This window comes from Chiloscyllium punctatum, chromosome 49 (genome assembly GCF_047496795.1).
Source record: "Chiloscyllium punctatum isolate Juve2018m chromosome 49, sChiPun1.3, whole genome shotgun sequence".
In the NCBI taxonomy this organism is placed as follows: domain Eukaryota; kingdom Metazoa; phylum Chordata; class Chondrichthyes; order Orectolobiformes; family Hemiscylliidae; genus Chiloscyllium; species Chiloscyllium punctatum.
The window spans coordinates 23,576,450-23,598,326 of record NC_092787.1 but is presented as its reverse complement, the minus strand read 5'-3'; the positions used below and the strand labels follow the sequence as shown (position 1 = coordinate 23,598,326).

The 21,877-nt window shown below is 40.8% G+C and overlaps 1 protein-coding gene across 5 annotated transcripts in view; it reads right to left on the bottom strand.

Moving 5' to 3' along the window:
• The window catches only part of gpsm1b (G protein signaling modulator 1b), a 251,508-nt gene that overhangs the window by 210,910 nt on the left and 18,721 nt on the right, over positions 1-21,877 (bottom strand). For 4 of the 5 annotated variants that reach the window (XM_072565870.1, XM_072565869.1, XM_072565867.1 and 1 more), the window contains exon 2: positions 18,907-18,994. In XM_072565870.1, the coding sequence (XP_072421971.1) occupies positions 18,907-18,980 (74 nt within the window). In that variant the 5' untranslated portion in view covers positions 18,981-18,994. Of the gene's footprint in view, positions 1-9,872; positions 10,070-18,906; positions 18,995-21,877 lie in introns of those variants that run through there. The other variant, XM_072565871.1, reaches the window with a different exon arrangement.

Genomic DNA, 21,877 nt, shown 5'->3' with positions numbered 1-21,877 from the left:
TAAATGACACAGACTCTGAAAAGTTTGGAGGTGTAGGATTTTAGGGCAAATTTGGTAATAGCTAATAGATACTGCCTCAGGCCGAGGCTTTCAAGTTTAAAAAAAAACACTTGTATAATGTAAGGGGAGCAGCCAGTTCTCCCAGTGCTTTGTTTTTTAGCAGTGGGATGGAAGAAAAGGTCCAGGCTGGTACTCTCTCTCTCTGACTTATACCCTGGAAGACCCTGTGTTTGATTTTACCTTTCGTGCCAAGGGGTGTTTATGGGGATTGTTGTAAGTATTTGGAACAGCATTATTAAGCTGGAATGATCTATTGGGTTTTTGGAGAGGTTACGTATTCTGTTTTCTGTTGCTTGTGTTTCATTCAGTAATCTTGTAAATAATATCCGTTTTGTTTAAAACTGAGTAGTTTGACTAGCTGATTCTCTCCAGGAAAATCCACTCTACACCTGCTTAAAACAACTAGCAAAGTTAGGGTCTGGCCTGGTCCATAACAATCATCCCACCCAAACTCAGACCAGCTTCAAGCTCTCACAATCACACATGTTCACACACTCTTCAACAGAAAGAGTATTAGATACAGATTACTAAAACTGTAAGAGCACACCTGAACAGAAACACAGTGCGGAGAAAGTGAGGACGGCAGAGGCTGAAGAAGGGCTTATGCCTGAAACATCGATTCTCCTGCTCTTCGGATGCTGCCTGGCCTGCTGTGTTTGTCCAGCACCACACTTTTCAACAGAAACACAATACATCTATTAATGCATTAGCCATCTCTTTACAGCAATGAACCTTGGAAAAATAGCACCTAAAACACTCTCCATAGCACAAAGTTCATCGAAGGATTTGGAGTCCACCACTTAAACTCAAATTTCATTCCAAGGCTTGTGCCTTTTGGAAGAGTAACTAGCAGACACTGGTCCAAACTGTGCCCTTCAACATCCTTGCTCAACTACCCGAGTTTATTTTGAAGTAAACATTTTTTGTAATCAACCTGTTCAGGAATATTATTACTCATCTCTGGAGTATACGGGATTGGATCCCAGACCACCTGGCTTAGCTTAAAGTAGAGTTCACCACCTTATGCATGTTTTCCATGGTCAAGTTAGTGGTATGGGAATCCCTGAATCAGAAGGTTGTGTTTCAAGGCTCGCTTTGGAGACTTGAGCACAAAAAGCTCAGCTGAATATATGAATGGGCAGCACTGAGGAAGTGCTATCGTGTTGGAGATGCTCACTTTCATAAGAAACATTAGCCTGATGCATCCTCAGCTCTGTCAGGTGGACGTTTCAATTAAGAACAGAGAAAATATTCCTGGGGCTCTGGTCAATATTGTTGCCCTTAAGTTAACATTCAAAAATAATTAGCAGTAACGAGCACATTAATGTTTGAGAATATGATCCTGCTTCACAACAATGATTACACTTCAAAAGTACTTTTGAACTGATAGTCCAACAGTGGCCATGTAACAATTGCTGTTTGCTGGAAAAATCCATGTGTTCCACTAAATCTGCTTTCCTGGTCTGGTCTGCATATGACTCCAGATTCACAGCAACGCGGCTGAGTCTTAACTGTCCTCTGGATGATTAGTGATGGGCAATAAATACTGGTCTAACCAGTGACACCACATCCTGTCAATAAATAAAAAAAAAACCCTATAGACTTTTACACCCAATATTAAAGGGATTGTAAAAATATGCATCTGTGTTTTTCAAGGTCATTTCTCAGTTCTGTTCTTTGAAAAACAAATTGCATTAATCTTATTCGTACTTTATTCATGTGATAGTGAGGACTGGCATTGCTTTCTGGTTAAATAGCTTGGGTTGAACCCACTTCCTTGAAAGATTAGTTTACACACTGCATTTGTACAAGTTAAATGGGTTCATGAGCAACAACATTCATTCAGAACTTTGTGAACCCTGAACACTTAACATGCACCATTGTTTCAGCCATCTAAATATTTTATGATTCTGTTTTAAATTTGAAGTGAATACAGACCCTATTTCAACCATCAATGCAAGAATCTGTGAATTTTCAACCAAACCTGCAACCAAACATCCCAACTCCAACAAGATTATTGCACCAGCAAAATGCACCAAATTGAAAGATTTTACATCATAGTTGAAATTATCTCAATCATTCAACAACAGCGTGGTCTCCAGGCATAAATTAGCAACCACTGGCATTAGGAAACATAAATCAAACTCTTCTACATCACAGCTAATCATCTACTTCACTGCTATTTTCCCCACACTCTCCCAAAATTCCCTAATAACCAGCAGTAAGTAGAAATCTCTTGATCTCTACCTTGGACATATTCAATGAGTTAACTTCCATTGCTATCTGAAACACAGGATTTCAAAAGATCCCCAATATCTCAATCAGTAAATACATGACCATAAGATTGGGGCTTGTGGTGTCACAATATATATCCCCTTCACATTCTGTACAAAATGGTTGGCCTTTGTTTCAGTCTGTTTCTCACCTTCTAGTTCTCATGATGTAAGGTGAAAAGTCTCATGCTAGAAACTGGGGATTGAAAATGAAGTTTGTTAGTATTTTGTATTTTCTGTGTAGCATGAAACCTCACTTACTCATATTTCAATATTAACTAACCTTCCATAAATGTAAACAGAACATTTGTAAGGTGTCTATTATTAACAGTGTTTCAGAAATGGCAATGCTTTAGTCTTAGAAGGAATGGCAGCTAACCTTCAAATGGAGTGGGAGAAAGTGTGGTGCTGGAAAAGCACAGCCGGTCAGGCAACATCCGAGGAGCAAAACGTTTCTGACAAAGAGCTTACACTGGAAATGTTGACTCTCCTGCTCCTCGGATGTTGCCTGACTGGCTGTGCTTTTCCAGCAGCACGCTTTTTGATCCAAATGGAGTGAGCAAGGGGCCATCTTAATGTCATGAGAGGCTTTCCTGTGATCAGTGGCCAAAAAGAATTCAGACAATTGATTGGCACAATTGTAGGGCTCCAGCTCCAAGTAACACAGTCCATTAACAAATGACAAAGGTCAGAGGGCAATCTTGGCCAGTAAGTTGTTGTCGTCAGATGGAAATAGGACGAGGAGAGGAGATAGATTGAGGGAAGAATTCCCTACCACTTGGACTAGTCTGCAGGATACTGTCTCCACAACTTTTAAAAAGAGACTCATATGTTTCGTGCCAAATGCCTGCTTATCCTCCAATAACAGAGAACCATCCTCAATTATCGTTTGCCTAATGAACTAACATGTTACATCTAAACTGCAGCTTACAAATAATTAACTGCCTATAATTAACTGTGATTACAAATCCCCCTCAAAATCTAACATTCAACCCCTCATCTTCTTTTAGCAACTGGTTAAAACTATGCAGACTGCTCTGGTCTGCCGCATCCCATTAAATTATCCTTCCTAGCTTGCCATTACCTGCAAATTTGAATTGAAGCTGTTAAAATGGAACTTAGAAACAAGTGACAGATTGATAAACAAACAATTACTTCCCTGGCCAATTAGGGAAACCATTGCCTCCAAGTTCCCCTTCCAAGACACACACCCTAACTTGGAAATTCATCAGTGTGCTTTCATCTGCGCTGGGTTGAAGTGCTGAAACACTATCTCTCAGGCCTATGGACTGTAGCGGGGCAAATCAACAGCAGGCAATCAGCTTCTCATGAGCAGCTCTGATAGGTGATGATAGCCTTGCCAGTTCTCTTCACAGTTGAAGAACGAATAGGTAAAAACAAAACGTGTCTTCACCTGCCAAGTCCTCATGTACCTTCACTGTCCACAGATCTCAGACTAGGATGTGCAACTGGGCAGATTGATATAAAACCAAAGACTTCTCTAGTCTTGTATATCATTTCTCCACAACTGAAACAGTGGAGAAGAAATTGCATGAACTTAGAAGCCAAAAGGACAGAAAATATATTTACATTTATAATTTTTGAATTAATGTTTAATTTCATTGAACAGCTCAGTTATCACAATACCAATGTGCGTTGATGAAACACATTTTCTAATTTGCCAAACAGTTGAAAGTCATTGCTAAGTGTAAATAAACTAATTAAAATAGGGAATTCAAGGAAAATTTACGTTTGAACTAAGCAGTTAGAATATAAAACTTGCTAGCACAGGGAGTGGTTAAAGAAAATAGCATTAAATGTATTGAAAGGAGTGTCAGATATGTACTTCAAAGAGGATGAAGTGGGATATTTCAATAGGTTTCAGTGAAAAGGTTAGGAAGAGATTCATATAGAGCATAAACATGGAGACAGTCATTGGGTGAACAGTGAACAGCCTGCATGCTGTAAACCCAATGTGATGTTTTGCCAAACATGTACCACATTCTTGGAGATTATCAAGAAAGAAGAAGCACTAAACAAATGACTATCGTGTTTTTAAAATTCGCCTCAAAGGCTTTTCTCCTGGTGATGATGAGAGTATACAGAATAATTATTTCATTTCGTGGAGATTCTACAAATTGAAAGGCTTGGCAACTATAATGCCACTAGGAACTTCACTGCAACAGGTGAGACAACACGTTGGAGGAACTCTTTCAGCTGACTGGGCCCAAAGATCCAAATTCCCAGCCTAAAACTTTGCCTCTCCCTCTTGACCTTTTGTTTTTAAAATTTGTGTATGGTATGTAGCCAGCCTTTATTGTCCATCATAATTGCTCAGAGGACAGCCAAGACTCAACCAATTTGCTGAGGGTTTGGAATCATATGTCAGCCAGACCAGGGAAAGATGGTAGATTAGAATCCTGACAGTGTGGAAACAGACCCTTCGGCCCAACAAGTCCACAATGCCCCTCCGACGAGTATCCCACCCAGACCCACTACCCTACATTTCCCCTGACTAATGTAGCTAACCTACACATCCCTGAACACTATGGGTGATTTAGCTTGGCCAATTCAACTAATCTGCACATCTCTGGACCTTGGGAGGAAACTGGATCACCCAGAGGAAACCCATGCAGACAGAGGGAGAATGTGCAAACTCAACACAGACTGTCGTCTGAGCCTGGAATTGAACCCGGGTCCCTGGCGCTGTGAGGCAGCAGTGTTAACCAATGAGCCACCCAATTCCTTAGCCAACCAGATGGTAATTGTTTTTTTGTATCACAATTGAAAATGACATGGTGATTTAAATTATTGCCTCACAGTTGTCAATGGTCCAGTTTTAGCATCTAGAATTTTTATGGAGTTCAAATTGCATCATTTGCCAAAGTGGGATTTGAACCCACGTCCCCAGATCATTACCCTGAGGTTTTGGATGAGTAGTCCATGTACAATACCACTTCACTAACACCTCCACTAATCCTACCTCTTCAAATCAAAGTAGTGGTCACTTTCTCCTAACATCTCCACCTTTCTTTGGTGTGATTCTGCTTTAGAGAACCAAAGGGCCATTTGCTATGTTGAAATGCTATATAAATGCACATTGTTGTTGTAAACAGAATCATTTGACCATGTAGCAACACAATAGCCTGAAAGGTACCGATTCTGAATAGAAAATTAATATGTTAATGGTGGTGAAGAAAGTGACATTGCTATTCAGACACAGGTGATGAGACTTGAAGAGCCCCAGTACAGAAACACTGCACTAGAAGTATAAAACATTGAAGTGTAAATCAAGGGCTTCCAAGATTTAGTGAGCATGAGGGAGAACTGATCTGGTTAAGGACCAGCTAGGAGTGCAGGAGACTCAGGAGCAGCAGTCTAGCAGGCCTCTATGATTCTAACATAGACCCCACAACACCGAAAGAATCCCTGATGGACAGAAGCCACAAAAAGACTGCCATGCAGGATTAGATCTGTGGGAGAAGCACAACTCACAGAAAAATCTGCATTAGCCCAAGACACGGGCACAGCAACATTCTCTTAAAGCTGGACAGGGTCTTACTCCATAATCAAGACTCCTTTGTGAATCCACTGGAAAAAAAAACTGAAAGGTGGCCCATATGCAAAACTGAAAGAAGCACCCATGCAAAACAATTACATTTTAAATAAAAAGGGAAAATGCATGATGACCCAAAATGAAGCCCTGCAAAATGTAGGATGAATAACCCTGCAAGGGTTTCACACATTCCCAATGGAGGTTTTCAGCACATACATTAAAGCATAGGTTATTGGCCATGTTTGTACTTTTCAGTTTTAAACAGGAATGCACAAAAATATCAGCCGAATGCACAAGTTTTACAGAGGTTCATCCCCAAGAAAAGAAAGATTATGCGGGGAGGGATTAGACAGCCATGGCTGACAAAGGAAGTCAGGAAAGGTATCAAAGAAAAAGAGAGATCCTATAAAGTGGCCAAGAGCACTGGGAAATCAGAAGATTGGGAAGGCTACAAAAACAAACAGAGGATAACAAAGAGAAATAAGGAAGGAGAGGATCGAATATGAAGGTAGGCTAGCCAGTAATAGTAGAAATGATAATAAAAGTTTATTTCAATACATAAGAAACAAACAACAGGCAAAAGTAGACATTGGGCCACTTCAAACTGATGCTGGAAGCCTAGTGATGGGGGATAAGGAAATAGCAGGAGAACTTAATAAGTACTTTGCATCAGTCTTCACAGTGGAAGACATGAGTAATATCCCAACAATGAAAGGGAGTCAGGGGGCTGAGTCGAGTATGGTTGCCATTACAAAAGAGAGAGTGCTAGAAAAGCTAAAAGGTCTTAAAATTGACAAATCTCCTGGCCCCGATGGGCTACATCCTAGAGTTCTGAGGGCGGTGGCTGAGAAAATAGCGGAGGCGTTGGTTGAGATCTTTCAAAAGTCACTGGAGTCAGGGAAAGTCCCGGATGATTGGAAGATCGCTGTTGTAACCCTATTGTTCAAGAAAGGATCAAGACAAAAGATGGAAAATTGTAGGCCAATTAGCCTAACCTCGGTTGTTGGTAAAATTCTAGAATCCATCGTTAAGGATGAGGTTTCTAAATTCTTGGAAGAGCAGGGTCGGATTAGAACAAGTCTACACGGATTTAGTAAGGGGAGGTCATGCCTGACAAACCTGTTAGGATTCTTTGAAGAGGTGAGAAGTAGGTTAGACCAGGAAAACCCAGTGGATGTGGTCTATCTAGACTTCCAAAAGGCCTTTGATAAGGTGCCACACGGGAGGGCCCATGGTGTTCAAGGTAAGCTACTGGCATGGATTGAGGATTGGCTGTCTGACAGAAGGCAGAGTTGGGATAAGAGGTTTTTTTTTGGAATGGCAGCCGGTGACAAGCGGTGTCCCACAGGGTTCAGTGTTGGGGCCGCAGCTGTTCACGTTATATATTAATGATCTGGATGTAGGGACTGGGGGCATTCTAGCGAAGTTTGCCGATGATACGAAGATAGGTGGACAGGCAGGTAGTACTGAGGAAGTGGGGAGGCTGCAGAAGGATCTAGACAGTTTGGGAGAGTGGTCCAGGAAATGGCTGATGAAGTTCAATCTGAGCAAATGCGAGGTCTTGCACTTTGGAAAAAAAGAATACAAGCATGAACTACTTTCTAAACGGTGAGAAAATTCAGAAAGCCAAAGTACAAAGGGATCTGGGAGTGCTAGTCGAGGATTCTCTAAAGGTAAACATGCAGGTTGATTCCGTGACTAAGAAAGCGAATGCAATGTTGTCATTTATCTCAAGAGGATTGGAATATAAAAGCAGCGATGTGCTACTGAGACTTTATAAAGTTCTGGTTAGGCCCCATTTGGAGTACTGTGTCCAGTTTTGGCCCCCACACCTCAGGAGGGACATACTGGCACTGAAGCGTGCCCAGCGGAGATTCACACAGATGATCCCTGGAATGGTAGGTCTAACATACGAGGAACAGTTGAGGATCCTAGGATTGTACTCATTGGAGTTTAGAAGGTTAAGGGGAGATCTGATAGAAACTTACAAGATTACGGGTGGCACGGTGGCACAGTGGTTAGCACTACTGCTTCACAGCGCCAGAGACCTGGGTTCAATCCCGCCTCAGGCGACTGACTGTGTGGAGTTTGCACGTTCTCCCCGGGTCTGCGTGGGTTTCCTCCGGGTGCTCCGGTTTCCTCCCACAGTCCAAAGATGTGCAGGTCAGGTGAATTGGCCATACTAAATTGCCCATAGTGTTAGGTAGGGGGTAAATGTAGGGGTATGGGTGGGTTGCGCTTCAGCAGGTCAGTGTGGACTTGTTGGGCCGATGGGCCTGTTTCCACACTGTAATGTAATCTAATCTAATGTAATTATACATGGTTTGGAAAGGGTGGACGCTAAGAAATTGTTTCCGTTAGGCGGGGAGACTAGGACCTGCGGGTACAGCCTTAAAATTAGAGGGGGTCAATTCAGAACAGAAATGCGGAGACATTTCTTCAGCCAGAGAGTGGTGGGCCTGTGGAATTCATTGCTGCGGAATGCAGTGGAGGCCAGGACGCTAAATGTCTTCAAGGCAGAGATTGATAAATTCTTGATGTCACAAGGAATTAAGGGCTACGGGGATAATGCGGGTAAGTGGAGGTGAAATGCCCATCAGCAATGATTAAATAGCAGTGTGGACTCGATGGGCCGAATGGCCTTACTTCCACTCCTATGTCTTATGGAACAATTTGGGCAGAATTACTTAAAAGGTTCTGTGTTCACGAATGGATTCATAATAAATGGAATCATCAGTTTGTGCAGAAATCAGATTTCTTCCCCTGGCTAAATGCTTCTTTTGCTTCCCTTTATTGTAGCTAGACTTGGTTTTTTTTACAAAAATCTAGAACAAAAGCCTTTCACTCGAAAGGGAGTGAAACCAGGAGAGCAGCTGGTCTTTTCCTGCCCATGAATGTCAGAGACAAGTTCAGGACATTTGACTAACGCCGTACACACTGGGAATATCGATTGCTGCTGAGCAATCAATACTACCAGCGACACACAGCATTTTTATTAAAGCCATGTACTGTATTAGTCCCTAGTGCATTGTCCCAAACATCAATGCAATTATATCCAACAAGCATTAGCATCAATCGCATTTAACTGCACAAATGGCACTGAACAACCAAGGTCTTGAGATGCATTGTTTCTCACACTGCTGAACACATGGAGGGAGGAAGACTGCACACACTGTCAGAACGTGGTGGTGAATATTAATATTTCTCACATTCAAACCTTGTACAAAATGACTGTGAGGTGAAGGAGAACTTAAAATGGCCGGGGAGTAAGCAACTCCTTTCTGATGGACTTTGCTACGCAGGTGAAACTACGATCAGTGGACAGATGAAGCCGATGAGACACTGAGCTCAAAGTAAACTGAACAGAAAAATATGCTCACCATTCTGCAGCCTGTTACTGCTTTGGATTCAACTGGTGTTTGGAAAGCAAAAGGGTCGTACGGAAACAAAATAACCCGATTTATTAGGACTTGTGGGAGAGTTGCAGACTAGAGCATACATCACAGAGTAAGGTGTGACCCATCCAAGGTAAAACTAAGAAGGAATTTCTTAGCTATGATATTGCTGAATTCTTTACAACCAGAGGTCTGTTGAGACTGGGCCATTGAGTATATTCAAGACTGAGCTGGATGGATTTTTGAAATCAGGAAGGGAAGCAGTGTGACGGAAAACAAAGACGAAGTGGAGTTGAGGATGATCAGCTCAGCCATGATCGAAATGAATGGCTGAACAGACTCAATGGGCTCAATGGCCTGTTTCTGCTCCTACGTCTCAGGGTATCTTCTGAGTAGCGTCTTATTCTGTGAAAAATATGAACACAGCTCTTAAAAGGATGCTGAGGAGATCAGTGCAGAACGTGGAATATCATGAACGCCTCGATTAATTACACAAGGAAAAGTAAAAGCAATACGCAGGCAATAACCACGGAACAAAGACCTGAGAGAATAGTTATCAGACAACAATGCAGTTGATTGCTCCCTTACCTTGAAGATATTCTCCTTGCTGCTAATCTCTGACTTTCATCGCTAGGGAACAAAGCCATCAGCTTTTGTGCCTACTTATCACAGAAATATAGCAGCCAGTGCAATAAATCAGTGGGTTTCAGCTCTCGCAGCTGCCTCCAGCTGTTAGCCCACCCACTCCTACATTCAGGATGAACCGTCCTCCATCCAGTTACGAGACGGAGTGAATCACTAAAGGCAGCCGCACCTGACATCAGTTCCTGACATCATCTGGAATAAATCCTCCCCACCCCCCGCACGGGAGGTTTGTCGGGGAGAACAGCAACCATTTCCAACCCCTCGCCACTGTGGATCTCAAAAGATCGGAAGTGTGTGTGTGTGTGTTAGATCTTTCTCCCCTCTCTTTCTCACGCACACACAAACGCTTGGCAACGCTTTGAATGCTGGCTGCTCAGCATTTCATTATCAATCTTTGTGCGAACAGAAGCAGCGTTAGGGCCGACTGCTGCATGGAGCGCTCCAGCCACAGGTTAGAGCTGAAAACTCAACATCACAAGTCAAGTCTGCACCAGGCAGACTCGAGGAGTTTGCTCTTGCAGACGCCTGGTACTGCAGGATTCCGAATGGGGGCAGAGTTGACCGCCTTAGAATTACCACGAGGTACATTTGTGGCAAACAGCATTTAAGGGCAAAAGCAAGGGTGATACATCAAAAAGACAAGATAAAAATCAGGTAGGAACAGGTTTGCCAGAAGCAATAAAAACTAGCACAGACCAGTTGAATGGGATGGGCTGTTTTTGCGCATTACATAGGATTATGAAAGAGCAATGGCACAGAAACAGGTACTGTTGGCCCAAATAGTAAAATGAATTCATGCTCCACTGATACCTCCACCCAGCTTTTGGATTCTAAACTTACAGTGTAACCATCTTTCCCTTCTAGCTCATATTCTTGTCCAAGTTCCCCTTAAACACATCTGTGCAATTTGTTTAAGCCACTCTCTGTTGACTCAGCTCCACTTTCTGTAAGACCTAAGAGCAGAAGTAGGCCGTTCAGCCCATTGAGTCAACTCCGCCATTCAAATGAGATTATGGCTAATCAAATAATCCTCAACCCCACATTCCTACCTTTTCCACAGAATCCTTGATTACCTTAGTGATTCAAACTCTGTCCATCTCAGCCTTGAATATAATCAATAACCCATTCTTAATAACCTTTTGCAACAAAGAATTCTACAGATTCACCAACTTTCCAAGAGAAGAATTTCCTCCTCACTTTCATTTTAAATGTGCGATCCCTTACTTAGAGGTTATGCCCTCTGGTCCTAGATTCTTCAACAAAGAGAAGCAACCTTTCTGCATGTAACTTGTCAAGTCCCCTAAGAATCTTCCATGTTTAATAAGGTCACCTCTCATTCTACTAAACTCCAATGAGTACATAGCCAACCTACTCAACATCTCCTCATAAGACAGTCCTTCCATTCCAGTCAACCTCATGGATCTTCTCTGGACCGCCTCCGATGCCAGTGTAACTTTCCCTAAATAAATCTGTTCACTGTATTACAGCTGTGGTCTAACTAGCGCTTTGCAGTTTTAGCAAAACCATCCTACATTTATATTCCATCCCATTTAAAATAAAGACCAGCATTCCATTTGCCTTCCCTATTCCCCACTGAACTTAGATAGTAGCTTTTTGTCATTCATGGACAAGGTCTCCAGGATGCTGCTGTTCCACAGCTTTCTGCAGTCTTTCTCCATTTAAATAACATTCAACTCTTTTCATCTTCCTGTTAAAATGCATAAACTCTCATTTTCTCAAATTACATTGTCAAGATTTTGTTCACTTGCTTAACTTGTCTTTATCCCTTAGAAGAATGGTCATCCTTATCTCTTGCTTTCTTCTTTATTTTTGTCATCCATGAACTTGGTTTTAGTGCATTTATGTTCTTCATCCAAATCATTAATATATGTTGCAAACCCAGCAGTGATTCTTGTGGCACACCCCTAGTGAAGAAGTTTCTCCAGAATTGAGTTGTGTCTCCACTCACAAGAGCAAACATGTTCTCTGCATTCACTATTAAAATTTTTCATGATTTTAAAAGATCTCCATTAGGCCAGTCCTTTAATTAATATGGTGACTAGAAGTGAACACATTATTCTATATCTTCAACACAATACAGTAGTTCTCAAAATACTCTTTGGTGAAGGAGCTGGGGGGTAGGAAACTATATCATACCCCAACGATCCACTTGTGGAGATTTCCATTTTGAATGCTTGATAAATGGCATAAATTACTCAAATTAGGTGCTGAGGGGCAGTTTCTGGCAGACGACTTCATGCCTCACTTTACTAGACTTCCAGTTAGATTAGTCATGTACATTAATCTGAAGACATATGTCTTGACACAGAGGGTTGTGAATTGTTACAATGTTCTCCTCTAGGAGCTAAGTCATTGAAATGACGTAGGGAAAACAGGGGTATGTGAGGATAGCAAGAAAATTGAATTCATTTGGGAAGCCAGCCATGATCTTTATGAACAATGAAATAAACTTGAGTAATAAAACCCGAAAGAACTATGGATGCTGTTGATTGGAAACAAAAACAGAAGTTGCTGGAAAAGCTCAGCAGGTCTGGCAAGATCTGTGCAAAGAAATCAGAGTTAACATTTCAGATTGAGTGACCCTTCCTCAGAACCAGGTGGGGACATGAGAAGTGGTTGGCAGATAGGATCAAGGAAAACCCTAAAGCTCTCTTTTAGATATATCAGGAATAAAAGAATGACGAAAGAAAGATTAGGGCCAATCAAGCATAGTAGTGGAAAGTTGTGTGTGGAGTCCAAGGAGATAGGGGAAGCGCGAAATGAATATTTTTTGTCAGTACTCACACTGGAAAAAGACAAATGATGTCAAGGAGAATATGGAGAAACAGGCTACTACACTAGATGGGATTGAGATTCCCGTCAAGGAGGAGGTGTCAACAATTCTGGAAAGTGTGAAAATAGATAAGTAGCCTGGGCTGGATGGGATTTATCCTAGGATTCTCTGGGAAGCCAGGGAGGAGGCTGCAGAGTCTTAGTCTTTGATCTTTATGTCATCATTGTCTACAGGAATAGTGTCAGAAGACTGCAGGATAGCAAATGTCCCCTTGTTCAAGAAGGGGCACAGACGCAACCCTTGTAATTATAGACCAGTGAGCCTTACTTCAGTTGTGGGGGCAAATGTTGGAAAAGGTTATAAGAGATAGAATTTATAGAGTCAGAGATGTACAGCATTGAAACAGACCCTTCAGTCCAACTCGTCCATGCCGACCCAATCTAGTCCCAACTGCCAGAATTTGGCCCATATCCTTCCAAACCCTTCCTATTCATATACCCATTCAGATACCTTTTAAATGTTGCAATCATACTAGCCTCCACCACTTCCTCTGGCAGCTCATTCCATACACACACCACCCTCTGCGTGAAAACGTTGTCCCTTAGGTCTCTTTTATATCTTTCCCCGCTCTCCCTAAACCTATGCCCTCTAGTTGTAGATTCCCCCACTCCAGGGAAGAGACTTTGTCTATTTATCCTATCCATGCCCCTCAGAATTTTATGGACCTCTCGAAGGTCACCCTTCAGCCTCTGACACTCCAGGGAAAATAGCCCTAGCCTATTCAACCACTCCCTTTTGCTCAAATCCTCCAAACCTGGCAACATCCTTGTAAATCTTTTCTGGAAATAAGTTGATTATGGATAGTCAACACAGTTTTGTGAAGGCTAAGTTGTGGCTCACAAACCTTAATGAGTTCTTTGAGAAGGTGACCAAACAGGATGAGGGTAAAGCGGTTGATGTGGTGTATATGGATTTCAGTAAGGCATTTCCCACAGTAGGCTATTGCACAAAATACAGAGACATGGTATTGAGAGTGATTTAGTGGTTTGGATCAGAAGTTGGTGAGCTGAAAGATGACAGAGAGTGGTGGTTCATGGGAAATGTTCATCCTAGAGTTCAGTTATTAGTGATGTACTGCAAGGATTTGTTTTAGGGCCACTGCTGTTTATCAATTTTATAAATGACCTAGAATAGGGCATAGAAGGATGGGTTAATAAATTTGCAGATGGCACTAAGGTGGGTGGAGTTGTGGATAGTGCTGAAGGATGTTGCAGGTGGCGCAGGGACATAGATAAGCTGCAGAGCTGAGCGGAGAGGTGGCGAGTGGAGTTTAATGCGGAAAAATGGGAGGTAATTCACTTTGGAAGGACCAACAGGAATGCAGAGTACTGGGTTAATGGTAAGATTCTTGGTAGTGTGGATGAGCAGAGAGATCTAAGTGATCACGTACATAGATCCCTGAAAGTTGCCACCCAGGTTGATAGGGTTGGCATACGGCTTGTTAGAGGGATTGAGTTTTGGAACTATGAGGTCATACTGCAGCTGTACAAAACCCTGGTGTGCCCGCACTTGGAGTATTGCATGCAGTTCTAGTCACCGTATTATAGGAAGGATGTGGAAGCTTTGGAAAGGATACACAGGAGATTTACGTGGATGTTGCCTGATATGGAGGGAAGGTCTTATGAGGAAAGGTTGAGGGACTTGAGGCTGTTTTCGTAAGAGAGAAGGTTGAGAGGTGACTTAACGGAGACATACAAGATAATCAGAAGGTTAGATAGGATGGACAGTGAGAGCCTTTTTTCTCAGATGGTGATCGCTAGCACGAGGGGACATAGCTTTACACTGAGGGATGATCGATATAGGACAGATGTCAGAGGTAGTTTCTTTACTTGGAGAGTAGTAGGGGCATGGAATGCACTGCCTGCAACAGTAGTAGACTCGCCAACTTTAAGGGCATTTAAATGGTAATTGGATGAACACATGGATGATAATGGAATAGTGTAGGTTAGCTGGGCTTCAGATTGGTTCCACATGTCAGTGTAATGTTCTATGTTCTAGAACTCTGATTTCTCTCCACAGATGCTGCCAGACCTCCTGAGCTTTTCCAGCAATTTCTGTTCTTGTTTCAAGCTTGAGTAATTCCGAGTGCATTCCTGCCCCCATTTGTCACGCTATTTTGCAAAAGGAAGACAATGAAGAAAATACGTAAGTGTGTTCTTAGTTTATCAGCAACTGAAAGAAGAAAGAGGATGCAAGTCAACCCTTGGAGAAGAGAGAGGTGATGAGCTTCTTTCCTCGTGGGTGTGGGGACTGGAGTATAATCTCACCCACCCCCAAATCTTAGTTTTGTTTAGATATTTCCCTTAAAATCTCAAACTCACGTTTCAGTGCCCAAAAGGCTGTTTTTCTTCAAATATGCTGTTTAATCTGATTTAATTTGGTTGTTAATTTTTCCAAAGGGATATTAAAATGTTGCTGGATTTTATGGTATGTAGCTCAGTTGAAATAAAACTGTAAGGCATATCCTGGACTCTATCTGAAAAAGTAATTAGTTTTAGATGTTGTACACTAGAACAACACCTAAATGCAGAGTTCCAGGGAAAAAAGGTGGAAGGTGGGACTGAATTGGATCACTGTTTCACAGATCTGACCCAAATCTACTTGAATACTTCTATGCAGTAACATTTATTGTTCATCTCAGAATAGGATGTTACTATAACCATATCGTGTCAGCACTAAACAAAGATCAAGAATAATGAACTATATCTGAATTTTTCTGGAAAAAAAAACACTTCTGTAGAATTGAATTTTACCCTTTCCCAAAAGCTGTCCTGAAATATTCAGTGACATATCAGTATCCAGCAAAACTGAACTTGAATTTAAGGATGATTTGAGTTGCCATCCTATGATAAATCACTCACTTCCTTTCTTATTGAGAACAGTGCCATTACAACTTGGGTACCACAATTTTAAACTGTATATCAAGGGTCACAGAAATTCACTTTCCACAAGTCGTTGTGCAGACAAACAGAGAGGCATTCATGGAACACTGCATAATACTCAAGTCAAGCCTGTCTTGTTTATAGTTGGAGCAATGAAAACAGTTGCAAAGTCAGCATTATCTGGTGTTAGCAACGTGATGCACAGAAACATTATCACAAAATAATCCACCCTCTTCACATTGCTGAATCATAACTGAAAATATGCAAAGCACTACATGCTACAAAAGCCTACGAACATAAAACAGATTAAATAGCAACAGGAGGAAGACTATCATAGCCAAGGTCACAACTGATTATAAATAAGAACGAAAAGTACTAGAGAAATTTAGCAGCATCTTTGGAGACAGAAACAAAGCTAATCAGTCCGATACGTTTTGCTTTTGTGCGGAAGAAGAGTTGTATTGGACTCAAAATGTTAACTGTTTCTTTCTCTACAGATGCTGCCAGACCTACTGAATTGCTCTCTTATTTTTTTTAAATTTCAGATTTCCAGTATGCACAGTACTTGGCTTTTATTTTCAATTGATGCGTTCATTTGGGATTATGTACACATACAGTTACAGGACTGAGGAGTCGAATATAATTTGGTTAATGCAAAACTAATCTAGACAAGGAAGGAAAGTGAACAGGAAAAAGAGAGGACATATGAAGTGCAGCAGATCATCAGAAAAAAAAAATCTCAGGAGGCGAAGCCATTTTAAACCAACCTACAATAAAGTAAGCATTGAGATCCAAATAGTGTACCAATGAGGTCACACAAAGGTAACCAATGTTTGCTGAGTAACATAATACGAAGACCTGATTTTTAAAATTCTATTGAGCTGTGTACAATGCCACACAAGCAAAATATGTATCCTAAACCATTAATTATACTGACATCCCAACTGGGTCTGTTCCCAAACAAAAGAAACACACATTTATTTACATTAGAATTTCTCTAGAATTGAAGTAACATTCTGGCATGTTAACACTTCTGTTGCAAGGTCAGCACATTTTCAGAACTGCTCAATGTTTCATGACATAGGATCACAGATAAAAATGCTGAATGTACAGAAGTGATTATTTATCAAGATAAACAAATTTGTCCCAAGTCCATAAAACCAGTCATTGGTGGAATGGCATCATTAAGTCATTCACAAATACTGTGAAGAAATATTGCAGTTTTGGGAAGTGTGTTAATCAGAAATTAATTTGTTCACATTGATAACCAAGATCAATGGATAAATCTTTCAAGCATTTGGCATGGCTTCTGGAAAGAGCAGTGGAAATTGCGAGGAGCATATCATAAGCAAGGTAGTGGGAGAAGACATTCACCAAGCATCTGTAATTCAGTAAGTAAAAGGGAGAGCTTGGACTCTCAATGGGCTAACTATGGATCTCAGTTGGTTGACACCTTCAAGACTCTCAGTTAAAGAACAAAGAAAATGTTGCATTTCTTTAGTTGCATCTGGATGAACATACAATAATCCATTTTTGTTTGATATCCTAAAAGGTTTTGGGCCTATGCAGTGGTTTATAAGATTTCTAGGAATTAACGGCTCCCAGGAACAAAATGAGAAAGTGAGTACTGCAGATGCTGGAGATCAGAGTTGAGAGTGTAGCTCTAGAAAAGCACAGCAAGCCAGGTAACATCTGAGGAACAGGAGCGTCGACCTTACGGGTACTCCTCAGATGCTGCCTGACCTGTTGTGCTTTTCCAACGCCACAGTTTTTGACCCAGGAACATAATAATTTGGGCAATATGGAATTATTGATTAGTTGACAGGACTCATAAAACAAAATTTATGAGAAAATGTGTCAAAGTTCTGAATAGCTTCTCCCAGCTTTGCTGACTCGAGAAATTTAACAATGCTTTGCCAATGCACAGTTAAGAATAATTAAAATAAGTCAATTACAACTTTAATAAATTGCTAATAAATTAAAATAAGCTGATTTGATGTTAAAAAAAAGATTTCATTTGAATTTTAACAAAATACAATGACAGAGTTACACAGAAATTTCTCCCAGTTTCCTGGTTGGCCAGAATTTCAAACCCAAAGCCCTGGAACTCCAAATGACTTCAAGGAGACACTGTGTTATAGACATACAAGGTTATGGTGATAAAATAGACAAGTAACTGATCAGTATCTTTGATGCCAGAACACTACCTCCTGAACCAGAGGTCACAAAGTGGAATTTTCTTTCAAAAGGAACATGTAGTACCCCAATCATGTTGTAAAATCATACAGCACTGAATGAAGTCATTTGGCCAATCATTCCTGTTTTGGCTCATTGGGAGAGCTACCCAATTAATCCTTCCTTTCTCCCCCATACCTCTAAATACCTCCTTTCCCAATACTGATCCAATTCACCTATTGAAACTGCTAGCAACCTTTTAGGGAGTGCATTCTGGATTATGACAACTTGCTACTCGAGAACATTCCTGATTTCCTCTCTGCTTCTTTATCCAAATACCTTGAATCTGTGAACTGTTTACTAACCTCCCAAGCTGAAAATATAGTGTGTCTCTCTGTTAACCCTAACTCTAATGTGATATTCTGTATTCTGTTCGATTACCCTGTTGTAAGGTATGATTTACCTGGTTAGCATACAAAACAATACTTTCCATTGTATCCTGGCACATGAAACAATAATAAATATCTTAACCATTCCTGCTGTAAGAGAACAGCCCCAGTTTCACATGCCTCTTCAATAGTCAGATGCACTTAATGTCTTCAAAGGAGGTTTCAGAGTTCTAAATTATACATGACTGGGAGCATCTACAATCCAGGATTGAGAGAAATAAACCAGAACTTTTGCATTGGGATTTCGGTCAGTAATTTCTTCTCAAACACCTGTGCTGACATTCAGACATATGAAAGTGTTTAAGCTATTCCAACTTCTTGGTAAAATAACTTGTCAAAACTTGCTGGCTAGGTTTTCACAAGGCAGTATAAGTCAGACAGACAAGGAGCATGAAGGTAGAAACCACAAAAACAAATTCCAGTGAGTCAATGTCTTTGGGGAAGAGAAGTGGGGACATAAATCTTCCTGGAATTCCATTTCTGACAGCATCAGGTTCAATATAGAGCAAGTGAAGGAAAAGAAATAATTGCTTCGTATCGCAATCACTAGTCTTCTATCACAGTCTGTGATTCCAATATGCACGCCCACCAACACAGAACAAGGCAGCATTACTTACCGGTTACGAGGTGAACATCCTCTTTCCCAGCTTGTTATCTCAGCTTCAAACGAGACTGCTCCATTCATCGCCATTCCATTTGCATGTGCTGCAAAGAAATCAAGACCAATTAGTTAGGAACTTGGTTCAGGTTAAAAACAAAATATCTGTTGATAAGGCCGTGTCAGCCAATAAGTAGGCATGAGTGGCACAATTCACATACATCAGAGAAAGCAAAGTTTATTTACAAAGACAAAAGTAACTCAGAACTACAACAACAGAACATATGGCATTGCCTTCTAATAAAAGCAGGGTTAATTCTCCAGGAAAATGCAGTAAGGGGTGAATAATTAATGCCAGCAAATGCTTTGGCTGAAACCAATCCCACACACAGGCAACAATACAGTCTCCAGATTTTATAAGTTGAAGAGAAAGCGCAGCAAATTATTCAAGAACATTTATTCTCTTATCAGGAGGCTATGTAAACACTGTGCTTAATGTACAAGTGCCAGATTGAGAGAATCATGCAACTTATTCTGGCAAATAAACAATTTACTACTGCACAGATTCGACAATCTCATCCAGTCAAGAGATAAGTTCAAAGTAACATGTGGTTCTATGTTCTGTGTGGTGTCAACTTCAACAGCTTCCCCATCCAAAAGGAAATAATATCAGCAATGTTTTCTGGAGAGCACTGCCCACTAAAAACTTTTGACCCACTTCAATGGAACTAAAATAAAATAGCTTTCTTCCAGAGGAAAGCTAACGTTTTGCTGTTTCCCAACAGTCCTTGTGGAACCAAAGAGCACAAAAGACGTCCATTCAGATCAGTGTGCCTGTGCTGGCTATTAGATGGAGTTATCAAAACTAGTCCTCCGACCCAGGTCTTTCCCCATAGCCCCGAAATTTTATCCCTCTTAAGTAAGGAATCAATTCATTTCTGTAAGTTTAACACAAATCTGTTTCAACTGCCCTTTCAGACATTTATTTTGAATCAAACTGCTGCCATTAGAAAAGAAGTTTCTTGCCTATTTCACCTCTGGCTCTTTTTGTAACAGATCACAAGGTACAGGAAGTCTTCCAAATTTGAAAAGCCAGAAATTGAGAATCTCTCAGCTGCCTTTCGAAAACATGAGCAGAAATCCTTATTTTGGATTTATGATGGTTTTATTTTCTTTCCCTGAATCAACCTGTTCTGAGATATGAAAACACAGCCATAGACCAGGTGGGACTTGAAATTCATAGACCAGTAGATGCTGGAAGTCAAGATCCAAAACAAAACTTGCTGTAAAAACTAGCAGTTCTAGCACCATCTGTAAACCTTCTACATTAACTCTACTTTCTCTCCTCAGATGCCAGCAGACCTGCTGAGATTTTGCAGCAATGTTTATTTTTGTTCCAGGTGGGAATTGAACCCAGGTCTCCAGGGTCAGACCTAGGAACACTATCAATGTGCAAAATAAGATATTCTACTTGGGTTCACAGGATCACCAAGTATTTCTTTAAACAGATCTCGATGGCCCTATCGTCTTAAGTGTGCCTTTGCCTGCTTGATATCTAGGTACATTGTTATGTACGTCACCTCATCTTCAATAAGTGACCTAAATTTATAACTCCATCAAACACCATTCTCAACTAATACATTCATATAAACCTTGATTATCCAAATGAGACAGGCAAGGAGTATTTTAGAGTCATAGAGATGTACAGCATGGAAACAGACCCTTCGGTCCAACCCTTCCATGCTGACCAGATATTCCAACCCAATCTAGTCCCACCTGGCCCATATCCCTCCAAACCCTTCCTATTCATATACCCATCCAAATGCCTCTTTGTTCAGATATCCAATTGTTTGGATAACTGATCTGTTCATAAACAAAGGAAGCATTTATCTTGTTCAGATAATCTGAAATTCAGATAACCGAGGTTGTTATGTATATTAGTATGCAGTGCACAGTGCACGCAACATTATCAGCACTGTGAGCCTTAAATTGCCAATTGCCAACATAATTCTTCACACAATAAGGATTATTTAGCAGATATTGTCCATTGCCAAATCACATCTCATGTTGCAGACCATATGTTGCAAAGTTTAGTGGATCATCATGCAGCATGAGATGGGATTCTACAGTAGGATAATTTAACAAATGCTCTCCGGAACAGGCAAAGAATTACACCAAAAACTGATCTTGGATAGTTAGTCAGGTTTGCAACACTTAAGTGCAACGTTCTTCTGTTCGCACAACTGAAACACACAGTTTCCAGAGCGCTGCTGCCAGAAAAAAATTATCGATAATGTTGCCAGCACGAACTGGAAGCTGCATACGTTACTACATGGGGCCTTGTTGTTTGCAAACAGATAGAACATACTCTGCACCTGTTTCAACTCAAAAAGTGTGACAGCCATTTTCTGGCTCCTTTCTCAAATCAATCCCTTTACCAATCAAACTCAACTTGCCTGACTGAAAATATAAACAGTTATATTTTAACTGCCAAATATGGGCAGTTAACTATTATCAAACGGTGCATTCGCGACAGCAGTGTCTCTCCCAAAGTCCACTTGCTAACCAATCATATAGTATACATATTGTTTTCCCTTTACATTGGTATTCTTGCAAATTGCTCTGATGAGTACAAAACAAAAGGCTTTAATGTGATGCATCTTTTTCTCATGCTGCCAAATATTAAATCTAATTATTTGGGATTTATGAGTTTCTTGATTTTTCACTCACATGTATCTTATATTTCGTCTCCACCAAATTATAAATTACTTTCAGGTGAATGCAGAACATTCTCAGCCAAAGACATGGATCAGCAAAATAAAGTTTATTTGGGCTCACAATTATTAACATCACTTACGTTTCATAAAAGACCAGGACAGTGCTGGGACAATGTCATCGATGCAAATGGAATTTGAAGGCACTTACTTAAAATAATCCAGCAATGATGACTTTTCATAAGTTTGTAACAGCCTCCTGGTTGCTTAAACACA